Source organism: Lampris incognitus, chromosome 10 (assembly GCF_029633865.1).
Source record: "Lampris incognitus isolate fLamInc1 chromosome 10, fLamInc1.hap2, whole genome shotgun sequence".
Classification (NCBI taxonomy): domain Eukaryota; kingdom Metazoa; phylum Chordata; class Actinopteri; order Lampriformes; family Lampridae; genus Lampris; species Lampris incognitus.
In genome coordinates, this window is record NC_079220.1 from 9,835,657 (window position 1) to 9,854,163 (window position 18,507).

General features: G+C 44.9%; 1 protein-coding gene across 1 annotated transcript in view; it reads right to left on the reverse strand.

Annotated features, from left to right (window-relative positions):
* The window catches only part of grb2b (growth factor receptor-bound protein 2b), a 68,792-nt gene that overhangs the window by 7,857 nt on the left and 42,428 nt on the right, over nt 1-18,507 (reverse strand). The window contains exon 3 of the mRNA XM_056288007.1: nt 3,480-3,577. Within this exon, the coding sequence (XP_056143982.1) occupies nt 3,480-3,577 (98 nt within the window). The remainder of the gene's footprint in view (nt 1-3,479; nt 3,578-18,507) is intronic.

The following is an 18,507-nucleotide window of genomic DNA, read 5'->3' on the forward strand; positions in this document are numbered from 1 at the left end:
AATATGCTCGTACTGAGCCGCCCAGTCAGTGTGACACAACTACCATTAGCCATAAAAATAGACAATCCTGGCCCAAATGCCGTTTTTCACCCCCAGGGAAAAGATCCTTTGTTGACTCGACAAAAAAATGGTCAGACTGGGAGCGTTGCTATACTGTACTCTACTGTATGGCAGACTTGTGTGTGTCTGCTGGTCTCTGTGCGCCTGGTGCTGCCTGGTGGTCCTCCATTGTCGCCGCTACTACCACGGCACACAAGCTATACAGGCCAGGACAAAAGGCAATCTCCAGCCATGCAAGAGCCTCGTGATAACCGTCCTCCTCTGTCCATTACTTTTCTGGGTGCTTCTTCTCTGTGGCGTTCACAGTGATTTTTTTCCCCTGGACGCAAAAGTAGGCGAGGGTGACAAGACCGACATCTGAGCCGGGATTAACGTACATGGATGTGTTGGGATGACAAGTGCAGTTGATAACTAGGAGACAGCATGCATAAAAAAGAAAAAAGAAAAAAAAAGAAAGGCAGACGAGGCAGAGTCTCAGACATCCCTGCACTCTCTGATGTGACTGGGAAGAATGACAGGCTGTAAAACTAATCCTTTAACCGAGGTGAGGAAGCGGTATCAGAGCTGAAGGATGAAATTCACCTCGGGTAACAGACAGGTATGACAGCCGCCCAGCTCGGCTCCACCTTCACGCAGACTTCCCAGTCATCATCAGTACGAGTGTCCTAGAACTGCTCAGGTCTCGCAGTCTCTACTAAATATGTCTGGCTGAATTTGAACATAGCAAGACTTTCACAGTCATATCTATATGAGGGGGAACTAGTGTTGCTATAGAGACACAGCACATAGATGTCCCCTGCCTCTGGTTTGAGTTGAGCAGCTGTGCTACAAAGTTGTGACTCTCAACAGCAGCATGTTAACAGCAAACTGCAGCTGGATTAACACAAGTAACAAAAATCAACAATGGCAATAAGCTGTAAACGATCGTTTTCAAAATACAAACCAATCCTACATAATTTCCCCAACTATGCGTGCTTCACTTAGACCTCCTGGAGTGCCACATGTCCTCTACCCAGAAAGCCATTTATAGGCCCAAATCAAATTTTAATGACTTTGTAAAACGAGCACTTCCTGCCAAGCAATCTGTTTTGTCACACACTTTTAAACCATTGCTGGTAATTACCATGAATATTTTTTCAATAATTTGTTCACTCCCTACACCCATTTAATCCAGTTTGGGGTCTCCGTCATAGCAGACTTTGGGCACAAGGCCGGTTCATGCCCTGTATGGGGTGCCAGTCTGTCGCAGGATGTACAAACACATACCAGCTCTACACATCTATGGGTAATCTAGAGTTTGTATTAACCACACTGGAGACTCTCTACATCTGACAGCAAAAGGGCTCGGACAGAAACCAGTGCTAACCACTTAGGAACCTTGCCAACCTCCTTGACAACAAGCCATTTTTGGCTTGCTTTGCTGACTCGTGACAGCACACGAACTAACCTTTTTGGTTTTGTCCCCCCTTTTCTCCCCAGTTGTACCCGTCCAATTACCCCACTCTTCCGAGCCGTCCTGGTCGCTGCTCCACCCCCTCTGCCGAGCCGGGGAGGGCTACAGACTACCACATGCCTCCTCCGATACATGTGGAGTCGCGAGCAGCTTCTTTTCACCTGACAGTGAGGAGTTTCGCCAGGGGGACGTAGTGCGTGGGAGGCTCACGCTATTCCCCCCAGTTCCCCCTCCCCCCTGAACAAGCGCCCCGACCGACCAGAGGGGGCGCTAGTGCAGCGACCAGGACACATACCCACATCCGGCTTCCCACCCGCAGACACAGCCAATTGTGTCAGTAGGGACGCCCGACCAAGCTGGAGGTAACACAGGGATTCAAACTGGCGATCCCTGTGTTGGTAGGCAACGGAATAGACCGCTATGCTACCCGGATGCCCCATTTTGTTTTGTTTTTACTCGTATATATGTGAATTTGAAGTAAACCTTGCAGTCTGTAGACATACACTGTAACCGCTGTACCAAAGCCATAACATCCAAGATGATGTTCATTATATTTATATACTTACTATGTACTGTACTTCCAGTCATTCTTTAGTGGCAGACAGTACTGATATCGATAATTAATATAAAAATGCTCCCTTTGGGGGTAATTACAACATCGGCACAAACCATATATTCAGATATTTGTGCATTAAAAACTAATCACATAAAGGCAGACATATTGCCTAATAGCTGAAGAGGCCATTGTGCAAATTCTGTCCTCCACAAGACACATCTTTACATCTGACAGTTGAGCTAATCTCTGATTTTTAAATGCTTTGCCATCACCGCTTTGTGGTCAGTGTAGAACCAAACCTATCGCTACAATCTTTTGGTTTACATCTAACCAAGACCTGAAGAGGAAACAAAGAGGGCGGTCTGACAGGACGTGGAAGTGGGGCAGGCTAAGCTAACTGCTAGCCCACGTAGACCGGCAGTTCTGACAGTCATCCTGGCTGGCGTTCGTTCTCTGGATGGTGATTTTTTTTTAGTTTAGATATATGGGTTAGTTTGGATATATGTGTTCTTGTAGTTTGCCGATGTGTTTTTGTCTTTGTGTTGCACTGCTGTGGGCTGGGGGGGGGGGGACGGTGTTTAGTTTCACTTCATGTGCACAAGTGCATGAAATGAAATGACAAAGTGTTTCTGATTCTGATTAAGTTATTTTTTGGTGTCTTTGTGTGTGTGTGGGAGGGTTAGCCAGATCTGATACACTGTTAGCAATGATGCAATCTGGTCAATATTCAATTAAACCTAAGAGGCACTGAGTGCATTAAGAGTGAGGGCTAATCTGGCACTGAACACTGCTCCAGAGGTAATGTCCTCTAAGGATTCAAACTGGTGTTCTCTATGGAGTGCTTTAAGACCCTCTCACACCCACCCACCCACCAACCCAAATGCACACACACACAAAACACATGCATTGGGTGCTTGATTACTTTAGCACTCAAAGTACAGTGGGGTCCCATGGGTCTGGACAGGCCAGTTGTGTTTTAGGCATATTGAACCAAGTCAGTCAAGACTTTGATAAGTGGACAGTAAAAATTGACAGGCTCTCGGCACATTGCGATCCCCTTTTGAATTTTTCATCAGAATAAAGAAATAAAAACTGGTTCATTACGACTGCGACTAGCATAAGCACACACAAGCAGTGATTCAGGGTGACCTGATCGATGAGGTCTGCAGTCTTTAATGAGCAACACACCCAGCGCTTCAACACGTCTCGCTTCAGGCCTCGTGAATTACTCCTAAAACCATATTTGAACTACCTTGAGCGTGCCAGCTGACAGCGTCTCAATAAATCAACAGTGGAAATACATGTGGAAAGTGCAGCAGAATTTGAACTAAATGCTTTTAATGCTACATTAAAGACGTTTGCTTCCCCCTGCTACTTGACTTTAGAGAGTCTAATATGCATAATACTTACGGATGAGCCTTCATCTCTATGTAGTTCTTGGGAATGAAGCCGTCCTTCCCGTTAAGCTCTGCCTTGTACCAGTTCTGGTCACACTCCTCATTTAATACCTGTTAAAACAATAAAAACCACAAAGTCAGTCATGTGTCTGTATCACAATTAGAATGCTGCTCCGCCTGTGATGCAAAATATGTGAAACCAAGAGACAATATTAACATATGACAAAACAAACAACTTTGTGCATCCATCTTCTACAAGAACAAACTTGCAGGATCTGCAACACTGAAAGCCAAAAAAAAAAAGGTACAAGGTACAAGTGTCAGAGCTGCAGTGTCCTGATGACAGATCTGACAATTATTCCTGAGACCAAACAACAGTGAGAGGGAACCCACACACCCTTCAATGCTCATCTTCAGACACTCCACTGGTACTGCAGAACATCGCTACACACAGTGCATGACTGCAGAATTCCCCACAAAAGATTTTTTTCTTTAAAAGGGGAGGTATGAAGTGCTTCAGAGGAAATGGTGTGTACGGTATCCTTCCTGAGCCCTGTACGCTAGCGATGGGTAAAGACAAAAAGGGAAGGGTGTGTGTGTGATAGTGGCTGGGGGGGAGGGGGGGGGGTAAAATACAAAACCATAAAACGATTAGTTGTCCATGCAGCTGTTGATGGATGTGATAGCTGTCAAAGCTAACGCAATACAAATACACACAGGATTGTGATATCACACCCAACCTCTAGAGATTCTCCTGATCCTCTGCTCCTCCTGAGAGGAAGGCCAAAACTACAGCGCCTGGTCTCACAACCCGAGACAAAGAGCTATTTTGGGTAGAAATGTGTCAAACCTCACAGCACGCCATGCACTTGAGACCTACGATCACCGCTCTGCCCCCTCAAACTGTGTGAAAAGATCTAACTGCTCCAACGTTGAAGTCCACTTATGGAGTGACTGCAAAAAAAAAAACTAACTGAAGCCATTTTGTTTAATTTTATTGGCCACAGTTAGCAGTTAAGCATTGAGGCTCTGGTAGGTGGGCTGGTATCACGACAACATTAAAACTGAGTACAAAGTAGGAAGCCGAGTAAGACAAGTAGGAAGAAAAGTTTTTGAAAATAAATGGAAATGATTCTGAGTAAAAACAGGAAACCAGTATGGCCAATGTCAGCGGTTGAGTGTTTTATGAACTAATATGGATTTTTGCCTGCTTATAGGTCAAAAAGTTTAACCCAAAATGGGAGGAAAAAAAAAAAAGTCCTTAACCGCTCCCCCACAAAAACACTACCCACGCAGGCTATGAAAAATAAATACAGAAATCTTAGCCATCAGACTTCTAGATAAGAGGCTTTGTTCAATAAGGTCGATGAGGTCTATTCCCCATGGTGTAGAATACACCCACAAACACGATAAACACTTCTTGAGTAGGCATATATCCTAGCGGGGGATGCTTGGCCGGCTGTGTTCAGAACAGGCCCTGACCAATGTGGACCTGCAGCAAAGCAGCTGTAGGGTACCGAGTACCACAATGGTTCTTATGCAGTATCTGTTCGGGTGCAACATCTAGAGATCAACAAGTTCTTTTCAGAAGAAAACCGAGTCACACCGCTGTGTCAAATCAGTCACAACTTGAATCACACTAAATTAAGAGAAAGCAGCTTAGGTACACCCTGTGGGCTCCTGCTGGCCTATATAGAACATATAAAAAGAGATGAAGTATACAAAACCTGTAGGAGAAAAGAAACCAAACCAAATAAACGATTTATTCATCTTTGAACAGCTTCAACAGAAGGCAGTAATCTCACCCATCTCACCCCGTCAGGCAGAATATCAAGAAGAACCGAGTCAGTTTTATTCAGAGTTAAACTGAGCCAAGACTGCTGAAGTGTTTCATTCCGGTCTTTGATTATATAATGCAAAAAAAAATGCTACTTCTGTACAAAGACAGGCAGACAACCCTTTATGCTGCAACATCACTGGGTTTTGCCGGAAGAAAACCCGAAAGAAATACACCGTGAGTTGGGACAGGTGAGCCATTCGACAGTTCCTGTTACATGTGTGACTCATTCCTTTTACCAGTTGAATATTCTCTCCTTTTTGTGTCCATCTGTTCTACTCCAGAATTATATTTTTCTTCGACTCTTCCTTAATACTTCCGACCAAAATAATTTAATTATTTCGGTGGGATTTAATTCATAATTTCCCCCTCAGCCGAAACCAGCCGAGTTCTCCAACTGGCTCTTTCTGCAGATTCGAGGGCCAGGTCAATCCGCTTCGGTGAGCCTGCAGCAGACCAGCTGTCACTGAACCTCCCCAGCTGCTGCCCCTGCTTCACAAATACTGGCAGTGGGGGATTCCTAAAACCATATGTGTCCTCAGAATTGGTCTCCAATCACCATCTCCACCTAATTTTCATATACATTTCCATTTCTATTTTTTACCTTTATAGAAAGCACCATCAGTTCTGCATTTAAATACGCGTTACATATGCACGTAAGTAGGTTAAGTCTTATTATAAAGGGGGTCTGTTGTCTCCATGTATATCAGTAATGTACATATTTAACACATATTTAAACATATGCAGCTATAGGGTGAGAGAGATCATGGCAAATCGCAATTCAGACAGTTAAGAAAAGACAGGGGCCACGCCAAAGTGTGTCTGTCTAGTCTTAAGTCCAACTTGTGACAACAAAGGGCACCAGTCGGTCTTAGCCTCTGGGCTATTGTCCCCCATGTGTCCGCCTGATACTCTGAACTCCAAATGACCTCCCTTACATTTGCACCAACATATCACAGAGACCCCCTCTACTTGCCCTCCACATATCAAACGCTCCTTATTGGAGTTCGTAATTGCATTTTTAACACTGTTCAAAACAGAGATGGCCTGTGTGTTCTTCAAACAGCACGTCTAGTCAACACACTCAGAGCTGACTCACGTCGGGGATCGTTTAAAGGCTCTATTTAGTGCCCCGGGCTGCCTGCAATGCGCCGGTTGTGACGGTGTGAGTCATTTGCATGATGCTTGCGCACTGGTGTGAAACAATTCTAAGGAGCGGAGCTTGCCGTACCCTCGAGACATCCTCCCAAATGAAAAGCAATAATTCATCGCGATGAAACCAACATAGGACTACACATACTATACCCCCCCCCTCAAAATATTGTGGTTTGAGTGCAGTGAGTGCTGCCTCAAATGCTCTAAAGCAAGACAGAAACAAGAACAGTAGGCACTGGTGTGCCTCCCTCCCTTTAATACTGCAAGCATCAGGGAGCCCATTGGTCAGATAAACCATTAAAACCAGAAAACCCACCGAAAACTAGGGATGCACCGAAATGAAAAAAAAAAGACTGATAACAAAACTGACTTTTCCCCCTCCCAATTGTATCCGGCCAATTACCCCACTCTTCCGAGCCGTCCCGATCTCTGCTCCACCCCCTCTGACAATCCAGGGTGAACTGCAGACTACCACATGCCTCCTCCGATACATGTGGAGTCGCCAGCTGCTTCTTTTCACCTGACAGTGAGGAATTTCACCAGGGGGATGTAGTGCGTGGGAGGATCACGCTATTCTCCCCAGTCCCCCCCCCCCATCCCCCGAACGGGTGCCCCGACTGACCAGAGGAGGCACTAGTGCAGCGACCAGGACACACACCCACACCCAGCTCCCCACCCACAGACACGGCCAATTGTGTCTCTCGGGATGCTCAACCAAGCCAGAGGTAACACGGAGATTCGAACCGGCGATCCCCGTGTTGGTAGGCAACGGAATAGACCGGCATGTTACCAGGACGCCCTGACAACTTTTCTTTTTTTTGTAAATACCATTGTGCAGATTTTAGGCTTTTTGGGTTTGGATTTATGCTTCTTAATGAAAACTCCATGACTAAATTGCCAGGGTGGAAAACCCTGCTGATCAGGGTGCCGTGTTTTTAGCTGGTAAATATAAATTATGGTGACGAAGTTTTTTTTGATGATGTACCCCTTTTAATTCAACAGAACAGATTTTACAAACTACAACTTTCCTTATCACAAACTGATATTGCTTCAGTCCACGCCGCTGATATTTTCGGCACCATAAGGTCATCAGGTAGTAATTTATGTACAGCACCAGAGATGTGTGATGCATTGTGTGATATAGGCTAAGGATAAATACAATGACTGGCCATAATTTTCAGTGTCATGACTATGGCTGATGGTCGAAAGTGTTCACATCAGTGAATACTTACTAGACGGCTGTAATTCAGATGCATCTCCACTCAGGGCCTTGTGTTTGCAATCAGCAGGCATGAAAGGGATGATTACAAACTGTCAAGAGTCCGAGGTGTATCTCGCACCCTTGGCTTTAAAGACGCATTCCCTTCTCCCACCTCACTCTCCACATCGCAAATCACTTTTTTCTAAAATATGCACTGGAGGAGACGAGCTGAAACAGTGTACTGCGTTTTCCTTGAAAAACTTCTGGCAGCCAACATTTGCACCAACCAATATCTTCTCAGCGCTCAACGAAAAAAAGACGTGGCAACACTTTATAATAACGACACAAATGAAGCATAAGTATTTGTAACTACTGAATTATCATTTGCAAAGCAAGACATGCACCAATGGTTAGTGAGTGTGGTAACAGATGTTTTATAAATACTTATTAATACTGCAATCCATGATTAATTCATGCACAAATGTACATCTAAATAGTTAGTTAACACTTTCTAAAGGCTCTTATGATCCTTTAGACTTTTGTGAGTCTCAAGGTACCACTGGCCTTTAGCTCTCATGTGTAAATGCGTTGTAAGGCATCGATAGTCCTCACTTTAGATGAGGTCATACAAAATACTTAACTCGTAACTACCTGAATTAATCATGAATTGCAGTATTTATAAAACATACACTACCGTTCAAAAGTTTGGGATCACCCAAACAATTTCGTGTTTTCCATGAAAAGTCACACTTATTCACCACCATATGTTGTGAAATGAATAGAAAATAGAGTCAAGACATTGACAAGGTTAGAAATAATGATTTGTATTTGAAATAAGATTTTTTTTACATCAAACTTTGCTTTCGTCAAAGAATCCTCCATTTGCAGCAATTACAGCATTGCAGACCTTTGGCATTCTAGCTGTTAATTTGTTGAGGTAATCTGGAGAAATTGCACCCCACGCTTCCAGAAGCAGCTCCCACAAGTTGGATTGGTTGGATGGGCACTTCTTTGAGCAGATTGAGTTTCTGGAGCATCACATTTGTGGGGTCAATTAAACGCTCAAAATGGCCAGAAAAAGAGAACTTTCATCTGAAACTCGACAGTCTATTCTTGTTCTTAGAAATGAAGGCTATTCCATGCGAGAAATTGCTAAGAAATTGAAGATTTCCTACACCGGTGTGTACTACTCCCTTCAGAGGACAGCACAAACAGGCTCTAACCAGAGTAGAAAAAGAAGTGGGAGGCCGCGTTGCACAACTGAGCAAGAAGATAAGTACATTAGAGTCTCTAGTTTGAGAAACAGACGCCTCACAGGTCCCCAACTGGCATCTTCATTAAATAGTACCTGTTAGAGCCTGTTTGTGCTGTCCTCTGAAGGGAGTAGTACACACCGGTGTAGGAAATCTTCAATTTCTTAGCAATTTCTCGCATGGAATAGCCTTCATTTCTAAGAACAAGAATAGACTGTCGAGTTTCAGATGAAAGTTCTCTTTTTCTGGCCATTTTGAGCGTTTAATTGACCCCACAAATGTGATGCTCCAGAAACTCAATCTGCTCAAAGAAGTGCCCATCCAACCAATCCAACTTGTGGGAGCTGCTTCTGGAAGCGTGGGGTGCAATTTCTCCAGATTACCTCAACAAATTAACAGCTAGAATGCCAAAGGTCTGCAATGCTGTAATTGCTGCAAATGGAGGATTCTTTGACGAAAGCAAAGTTTGATGTAAAAAAAATCTTATTTCAAATACAAATCATTATTTCTAACCTTGTCAATGTCTTGACTCTATTTTCTATTCATTTCACAACATATGGTGGTGAATAAGTGTGACTTTTCATGGAAAACACAAAATTGTTTGGGTGATCCCAAACTTTTGAACGGTAGTGTATATTAACACACTCACTAACCACTGGTGCATGTCTTGCTTTACAAATACTTTACACATACTTTACAAATGACGAACTCAGTAGTTACTAATACTTAACTAATGCTTCATTTGTGTAGTTATTATAAAGTGTTACCAACGACTTGTGAGGTCCAATTACCCTCAAAGGGCCGAAGACCGAAGAAAGAACGAGGAGGGGGAAAGGTAGATTAGTTGATGGCAACCAACTGGTCAAGTATCTTACTATCGCACTGTGTTGTCAAGTATCTTACTATCACATTGTGTTGTCGGCTAACAGTGCAGAAGTTTGCTCAACCTGCGTAAAAAGATGAGCCTGCATCTTCAATAGATGACCGTTTGCCAAGATTAGGAGCTGAGAAAACCCTGCAGGCTGAAATATGCTTTTAAATCTTGACATAAATACCGTGAAACCTCGTGGGAGTTTTCGTGAAACAGATGAGAGTGCTGCTACTGAGTTTTTGCCTTACTTGGTTGTTGTACACATAACCTGTTAATACAGGACCTACTGCAGTAAATCGCACCAAAAAGATCTGTGGCCGAGACGGGTCTTCGGATCGGTATTTTTAGGGCCTTGCGGTGACTTAAAAAACAAAACTCAAAGAGCTGCTGTCCATGAGAGAAAGGCATAAAACATTTGCTTTGCTGGCATTTTTTCCCCGTAGCAGACAGGGGGAACATAACCACAGCATTGTGTCTACGAGCTGGCTCCGTCTCGTCCCTCCAAGCCCGGCCCGCGTTGCGCTAATACACTTCTGTGGAGACAAGAGGCATCTTAACTCTCCCTCTCAGATTTTTTTGTCTTTTTAATCAGACTGAAGCATAATAGTTGTAGGAGTTTCTATTTGAGAGGCTAAATTCAGCCGAGGGATAATCTGCTCCACAGCTGCCACTAGGCAGACACATGCACACACACACACACACGCACCTCTTAAAATGACAATGCTGAGATAAGAGTGAAGTCATTTCTCTTCCTTTCCTGACCTCTTAAAACTACAGCTTTGGCACCCAGACCCATCACTTACAAAAAAAAAAAAAAAAAAAAAAAAAAAAACCAGAACCTACAAGACAGAAATTACATATTCAGGGTCCAGTTTCACTTCATGGCAGAACAAGCGAATGAGACAGGGGGGGGAGGGACACCAGGAAAGGGAGGAGGGGGGGATGACAGGGTAGGGAAGAGATTGTGCTAAACGAATCACGTGTCGACACCGCACGCACAATCCGTGGAGGATTGCCATGAATCAGGAGAAGGGATTATCCTGAAGTGTGAATTAATCTGAGCTGCAGGCAGGTCAGCCAGATAGAAAGATAGGCACACTAAAGCTTCTTCCCGACCTCCCCGGGCCGAAAGCCTGTTTGTTTCAGTTGCTGCTGCTAATGGACCGGTTGGAGCCCCTTCTGCCCTCTTTCACACTAAACAAAAAAAAAAAAAACACCCAGATGTTTGTTTATCTAGCCTACTGGGCCGCAGTCAATAGTCAATCAAACCTGCGCGACTGAAACATTCGGTCTGCAGTCCAGTCTCGAGCTCCGCTGTGAAAAGATTGCAGGTGCCCAAACAGTAAACGCTCAAACTTACAGATAAGTGACTGAATAAGAGTCGTTTGCTACCGCAGACACAGCGGTACTAAGCGTGGGTTTTGGACTATTTTGTTAAATGTAGCTCGGCCAACGCCGATCCATGTCGACACTGGTCACAAAAAAACAAAATACTGAGCTAAGATTGCGGGGAGAAGCTCGATAGTTCAGCGATACAATAAATCCATAGTGCAAACCAGAAACCCAGTACGCCGAGGCGGACTTGGGTTATTGCGTAAGAAAGGTCATATGCTACACAACCCCATCCCCAGTGGTGAAAACCTGGTTATTTAACCACAAGATCAAAACATAATTACTGCCACTGGAACAAAGATTTTAGAATTTCTAGTTTAGACACCCCAAGGGAGCGGCCACATGGCAATAATCTTATGCAATGATCCTAAAGTGGTGGGCGTACCCCCCCCCCCCATGGGAGATGAGGGATAACTGATAAGGAATTAAAAAATGGAGCAGACAAAAATTCAGTGAGGAAGTTGCATGTGGCAGCAATAAGAAACGAAATATAAAATGCTTGGACTACAGTAGTGCACAATAGGCCTGTTCAGACCTTGTGTTTTATCTGGAATTATCTGGACCGCATCCAGACCTAGGCCAGATGGAATGCTGTTCGTACCTGGCATTAAAATACATCTCAACTGCTTCTCAAATGGCCACTTGTGACTGGATCATGGGTCCCAGCTCAGTACGCAGCCCCCCCCCCCCCCCGTTACCCCGCACACAACATACACTTCTGCTGGTGGAGGAGACCAGAACAAATAAAGGGAGGGTAGAACAGAAACTTTGCTCAAAGTCAGGAATACATTGCGTACTCAGACTTGTGTTTTTTATGGGGTTTTTTTTTTTTGGTCATGTGTCACTCACAGGAAGTGACTGTGAAATTAACTTCCGTCTCTTGGGAACCAGGTACATCCGCTTACGCAGATGACTAGGCGGTCCTTCAATGTGGAAAGGGGCACATTTGCATCCAGACTACACCACATATGTGTACATCAGGGACGATCTCTCAATGTATCCTGAGTCGTCAGACCGCAAGGTATGTCGAGGACACCCTGCGTGAGTTCAGACCTTTATTTAGGTCTGAACGCATTTCAGGACACATTTCAATGCCGGGTCTAAACAGCACCAGTGACGTGTGAGGGAGAGACCAAGTCATACGACACTGGCACATGCACTGTGTGTATCCAGAGTTGATGAGCTGTGGAAGTTCACAAGAAAAAGCCCCTGTACCTCTAAAAGCAAACCGGCCATGTGCTGGTACAGTATTCCTGGGGGGAACCGGCTCACTTCATGCACCGGTGACAAACGAAGCCAAAATGATCGCATACTAAGTTTAATACTGTGATGCAAAATTTAAAAATTATGACAGCAAAGGAACCGATACTTTCTGCAGAAAGCACAGATATGGCAACAACTATGCTTGATGCAGCAAGCGCCACAAAATTTGAAAAGAAAAAAAAGAGTCACCATCCGACGGCGTGTGTGTGACATCTTAAATGACTTGGAAGAGCTCGTTGAGAACTAAAAAGTCAAATGCTTGTTGATCGCTCATGTTTGCTGTATGGACACAAATGAGAAGCTGAACATTTTTCCATTGTGAAAGGGGGTCCTGAATGACAATGTTTGGCAACTTCTGGTCTTACGGCAGATGTGGCTAGGTCAGTCCAGGCCATCCCAGTCATTCTGCATGTTTGAAAATATCTACGAAGCTGGGCATGGCTAACACCCTCTAAAAAAAGAAAATACTTAATAAAACAAATACGAGGTCTGTAATTACACCAACGAGTGAGTGTAGTGTCTCTCGCAGTTAGATGTGCACGGACAGCAAGGGGGGCAGACAGACAGACAGACAGACAGACAGACGGACAGAGATTGTGATGTGACAGAGTAAACGGAGAGCTTAACTATGCAGACGATGTGGAGTGTCCATGCCGGAGTGTCATGTCAGGCATGTTATGTTGACACACCGACAGCTGTGGAGATCCCTACAGTGGTATGACAGTTCATACGTTGTGTGTGTGTGTGTGTGTGTGTGTGTGTGTGTGTGTGTGTGTGTGTATGTATGTGTAAGTCAGCTTCACACAGTGGGTAGGATACACCACTTCAATACACTCATGCTGACACACCGATTCACAGATTTGATGTTTTTCTTTACACAGAATGTGTAATGTTCAGGGGCGCCATCTGAAATAAATCCCAATGCTACCGCATAAGATAATTCAGTCTACGTTGAATCATCTCCACACAACTGACATCACAAACCATCTAATACTTATCCAGCTCCCCTTCTCCCAATTCATCTCTTCTTCCATCCACATTCCTACAGTGGACATTTAGGCAAACCGATTCAGATTGTATGAAACTTATGAGTTAAGAGTGGAATCAGGGGACTCTGTATTGAAGTACTTGTATATAGTAGATGTACCACACAATACTGCACTTGTTGGTAAAACACAAAGATGCATGAACTAGGCAGACCAAAACAAATAGAAACCAATCCTCTTAATTCACAGCAGGGGGAAGGGGGTAGGCAACAGACGTAGACCCCGGCACTTGCCCTTTCAGCCCCGACAGAATGTAAAAAGCCATAGAGTGACTTTGACCTCCTTCTGTCCCAGCAGGGAGGCTGGCAGCAGACTTGGATCGGGACGGTGCCGAGCCACGCGGGCAATGAGGATGAGCGCCGCCCTGCCTCGGAGAGATATGCAGGGAGATTACACTGGCCAGCAGTAATGAAGGCCTACGGTGCTCTTGTAATTAACACAATGCCTCAAGCCATTATCACATTCGTACACTTCACAACATCCCACAGCTGCACGCAGACACACACACACACACACACACACACACACACACACACACACACACTCTCTCTCTCTCTCTCTCTCTCTTCAGGGGATTGGGAGAATGTTGTTTACTCAGCAAACTAGTTACATCTATGAAAAAGACCTTGTTACTGTGCCAGCAGTGTCTCTTGTTTGTGTTCTTGTAGGGAAAAAAGCATTCTAAGTAATCTAAGGTTAAGTCATTTTCTACCAAAGTTGTAATTACAAAGATGACCAAGTGATGATTAACCTTTTAATTATACCTAACTAAGGTGCAAATATTGAAACTGAGAAATCGCAGAGGTAAAAATATATGAATATATTTCTATACTATATAGTAGGTCTGGGAGATATGGACAAAATCACATATCATGACCCCCCCCCCCCCACACTTTTTTCTCCCCAATTGTACCCAGCCAATTACCCCACTCTTCCGAGCCGTCCTGGTCACTGCTCCACCCTCCCTGCTGACCCGCTGCTGCTGCAGACTACCACATGCCTCCTCCGATACATGTGGAGTCGCCAGCCGCTTCTTAGTAAGGAGTTTCACCAGGGGGACATAGCATGTGGGAGGATCACACTATTCCCCCCCAGTTCCCCCTACCCCCTGAACAGGCGCCCCGACCGACCAGAGGAGGCGCTAGGGCAGTGACCAGGACACATACCCACATCCGGCTTCCCACCCGCAGACACGGCCAATTGTGTCTGTAGGGACGCCCGGCCAAACTGGAGGTAAAACGGGGATTTGACCCGCCGAGCTCCATGTTGGTAGGCAATGGAATATACCGCCTGGACGCCCTATACAGTGCATCCGGAAAGTATTCACACCCCTTCACTTTCCCCACATTTTGTTATGTTACAGCCTTATTCCAAAATGGATTAAATTCCTTTTTTTTCTCATCAATCTACATACAATACCCCATAATGACAAAGCGAAAAAGGTTTTGTAGAAATTTTTGCAAATTTATTAAAAATAAAAAACTGAAATATTGCATGTACATAAGTATTCACACCCTTTACTCAGTGCTTAGTTGAGGCACCCTTGGCAGCGATTACAGCCTCAAGTCTTCTTGGGTATGAAGCTACAAGCTTGGCACACCTATATTTGGGGTATTTCTCCCATTCTTCTCTGCAGATCCTCTCGAGCTCTGTAAGGTTCGATGGGGAGCGTCGCTGCACAGCTATTTTCAGGTCTTTCCAGAGATGTTCAATGAGGTTCAAGTCTGGGCTCTGGCTGGGCCACTCAAGGACATTCACAGACTTGTCCCGAAGCCACTCCTTCGTTGTCTTGACTGTGTGCTTAGGGTCGTTGTCATGTTGAAAGGTAAACCTTCGCCCCAGTCTGAGGTCCTGAGCGCTCTGGGGCAGGTTTACATCAAGGATCTCTCTGTACTTTGCTCCATTCATCTTTCCCTCAATACTGACTAGTCTCCCAGTTCCTGCCACTGAAAAACACCATGCTTCACTGTAGGGATGGTATTAGCAAGATGATGAGAGGTGCCTGGTTTCCTTCAGACGTGACATTTGGCATTCAGGCCAAAGAGTTCAATCTTGGTTTCATCAGACCAGAGAATCTTGTTTCTCATGGTCTGAGAGTCCTTTTGGTGCTTTCTGGCAAACTCCAAGTGGGCTGTCATGTGCCTTTTACTGAGCAGAGGCTTCCGTCTGGCCACTCTACCATAAAGGCCTGATTGGTGGAGTGCTACAGAGATGGTTGTCATTCTGGAAGGTTCTCCCATCTCCACAGAGGAATGCTGGAACTCTGTCAAAGTGACCATCGGGTTCTTGGTCACCTCCCTGACCAAGGCCCTTCTCCCCCGATTGCTCAGTTTGTCTGGGCGGCCAGCTCTAGGAAGAGTCCTGGCGGATTCAAACTTCTTCCATTTACGAATGATGGAGACCACTGTCCTCTTCGGGACCTTCAAAGCTGTAGAAATGTTTTTGTACCCTTCCCCAGATCTGTGCCTCGATACAATCCTGTCTCGGAGGTCCACAGACAATTACTTTGACCTCATGATTTGGTTTCTGCTCAGACATGCACTGTCGACAGTGGGACCTTATATAGACAGGTGTGTGCCTTTCCAAATCATGTCCGATCAATTGAATTTACTACAGGTGGACTCCAATCAAGATGTAGAAACATCTCAAGGATGATCAGTGGAAACAGGATGAACCTGAGCTCAATTTTGAGTGTCATAGCAAAGGGTGTGAATACTTATGTACATGCAATACTTCAGTTTTTTATTTTTAATAAATTTGCAAAAATTTCTACAAAACCTTTCACTTTGTCATTATGGGGTATTGTGTGTAGATTGATGAGAAAAAAAGGAATTTAACCCATTTTGGAATAAGGCTGTAACATAACAAAATGTGGAGAAAGTGAAGGGGTGTGAATACTTTCCGGATGCACTGTATATCATGATATTTTTGGCCGAATACCTCGATATCAATATTTTGATGATATTGTAGCTATGACTAATGGTGTGCTCACAAAATATTTACACAAGGACTTTTTTTTTTGTTGCCATTTTCCGCCTTTACTTGATAGTGATAGAAACAGACAGGAAAGGCAGGGTAAAGAGAGGGGATGACATTCAGCAAAGGGCCCGGGCCGGATTCAAACCCAGGCCTTTGTGGTAAGCCTTATATGTGGTACGCGCTCTACCAGGGCAGCCACCAGGGCGCCCCCCCACAATAACATTTTTGATAAACACTCATTAGTAATGTGGAGATGATGTCTAAACAGATATCAATTATTACCTAGAACAGTCTAATAAGTTCAGAAAATTGCATCTCTTTACTGCAATGCAGCCTTTAAAACCAGGAAAAGACAAAACTTAGGTCATATCACGATATTATAACATCCAAACTCCCAGATGATAATATCTAGTCTTATATCATGACAGATATAATATCAATATATTGCCCAGCTCTAATATATAGCAGCTACCACTTGCGGCCAATTATAAGGCTACAAAAGGCAAATTAATGTCAGATCCAGCAAATACTTTTCAGTCAGAGATGAAGGAATGAATTATGTCAAATTCAGTAGAAAATGAGATGACGCACTGGATTAAATCACTTCCCACTCCGGGACCGACACGCTCAGGCTACAGTCCCGTCTTTGAAGAAAATCTGTACCAAACAAAGCTCCCTGATGGCAGCGACAGGAGGCAAGAGGCAGTCCAGCAGTTCCAGTGAAGACTGTAATTACAGAGAGAGTACCCTGCCGAAGAGGGAACAGTGAGTGAGATCATAATCACTTCCCGTCTGAAACGCTGACATTCTGAAGATGACGGACCCGGCAGCCTGACTAGATGGGTGGTCAGTTCTAATTAAAAGCCCAACTGTGATAAGTGAATACAGAAGGATATTTTTGGCCGACTCCCAGCTCCTTCTACATCGAATCTTTGATAAGAATGTTGCTCGCCGTGGCAAAAAGTTTCAAGTTAAATTCTTGCCTCACATTTCACATGAATTGAATTAGAAATGAATAGAAAAATGACGAGTCTGTCACAAGCTTAAAAAAAACAAACCAACAACAACGATGTAATAACTTAGACTAAAAGCGTATTTAGGGCTAGCTGTTCCATTTAGTCGGCATAAGGTGCGGGCACAGGGCTGGCCGAGATTCATGTCAGCTATGCCAGCTGCCCAGTGGGGAAATGGGCCAACTGACGGCCGCCACGGAGAATGCGTCTGTCTCTCTGCAGACGAGTGACAGTTCATGAAAGTGGCCAATGCTCTGTGCAAAAGCACAATGCTGAGGATGACACTAGGCAGAATGTGAAATTCAGTCACCTACTCGGTTAAGGTTGTTAAAAGTAGGTAACCTGGGGGCATCCGGGTAGTGTGGCGGTCTATTCCGTTGCCTACTAACACGGGGATCAGCGGTTCGAATCCCCATGTTACCTCCGGCTTGGTCGGGCGTCCCTACAGACACAATCGGCCGTGTCTGCGGGTGGGAAGCCGGATGTGGGTATGTGTCCTGGTCACTGCACTAGCACCTCCTCTGGTGGGTCGGGGAGCCTGTTCAGGGGGAAGGGGAACAGCGTGAGCCTCCCACGCACTACGTCCCCCTGGCGAAACTCCTCACTGTCGGGGTGAAAAGAAGCGGCTGGCGACTCCATGTGTATCAGAGGAGATATGTGGTAGTCTGCAGCCCTCCCCGGATTGGCAGAGGGGGTGGAGCAGCGACCGGGATGGCTCGGAAGAATGGGGTAATTGGCCAAGTACAACTGGGGGGAAAGGGGTGGGGGGGTGGGTAACCTGGGGCACATCAGTTATGTTTTGCATCAGCTCTATTCAACTGGGTTCGAGATGTTAACATTAGTGGCTATATTTTAACGATATAAGCCTACGGTCTAAAGCGCAAGTGCATTTAGGCTGTGTCCACTTTTGCTAGTTCAATGGCGGTTAATCTGAGCGCAAAGTAAGGTGCAATGGTTCAAAGGGGCTGTACTTGTACTGTACATGTACAGTGTTTTGGGCGTAACATGGAATAAACCAGTGTGTCATCTCC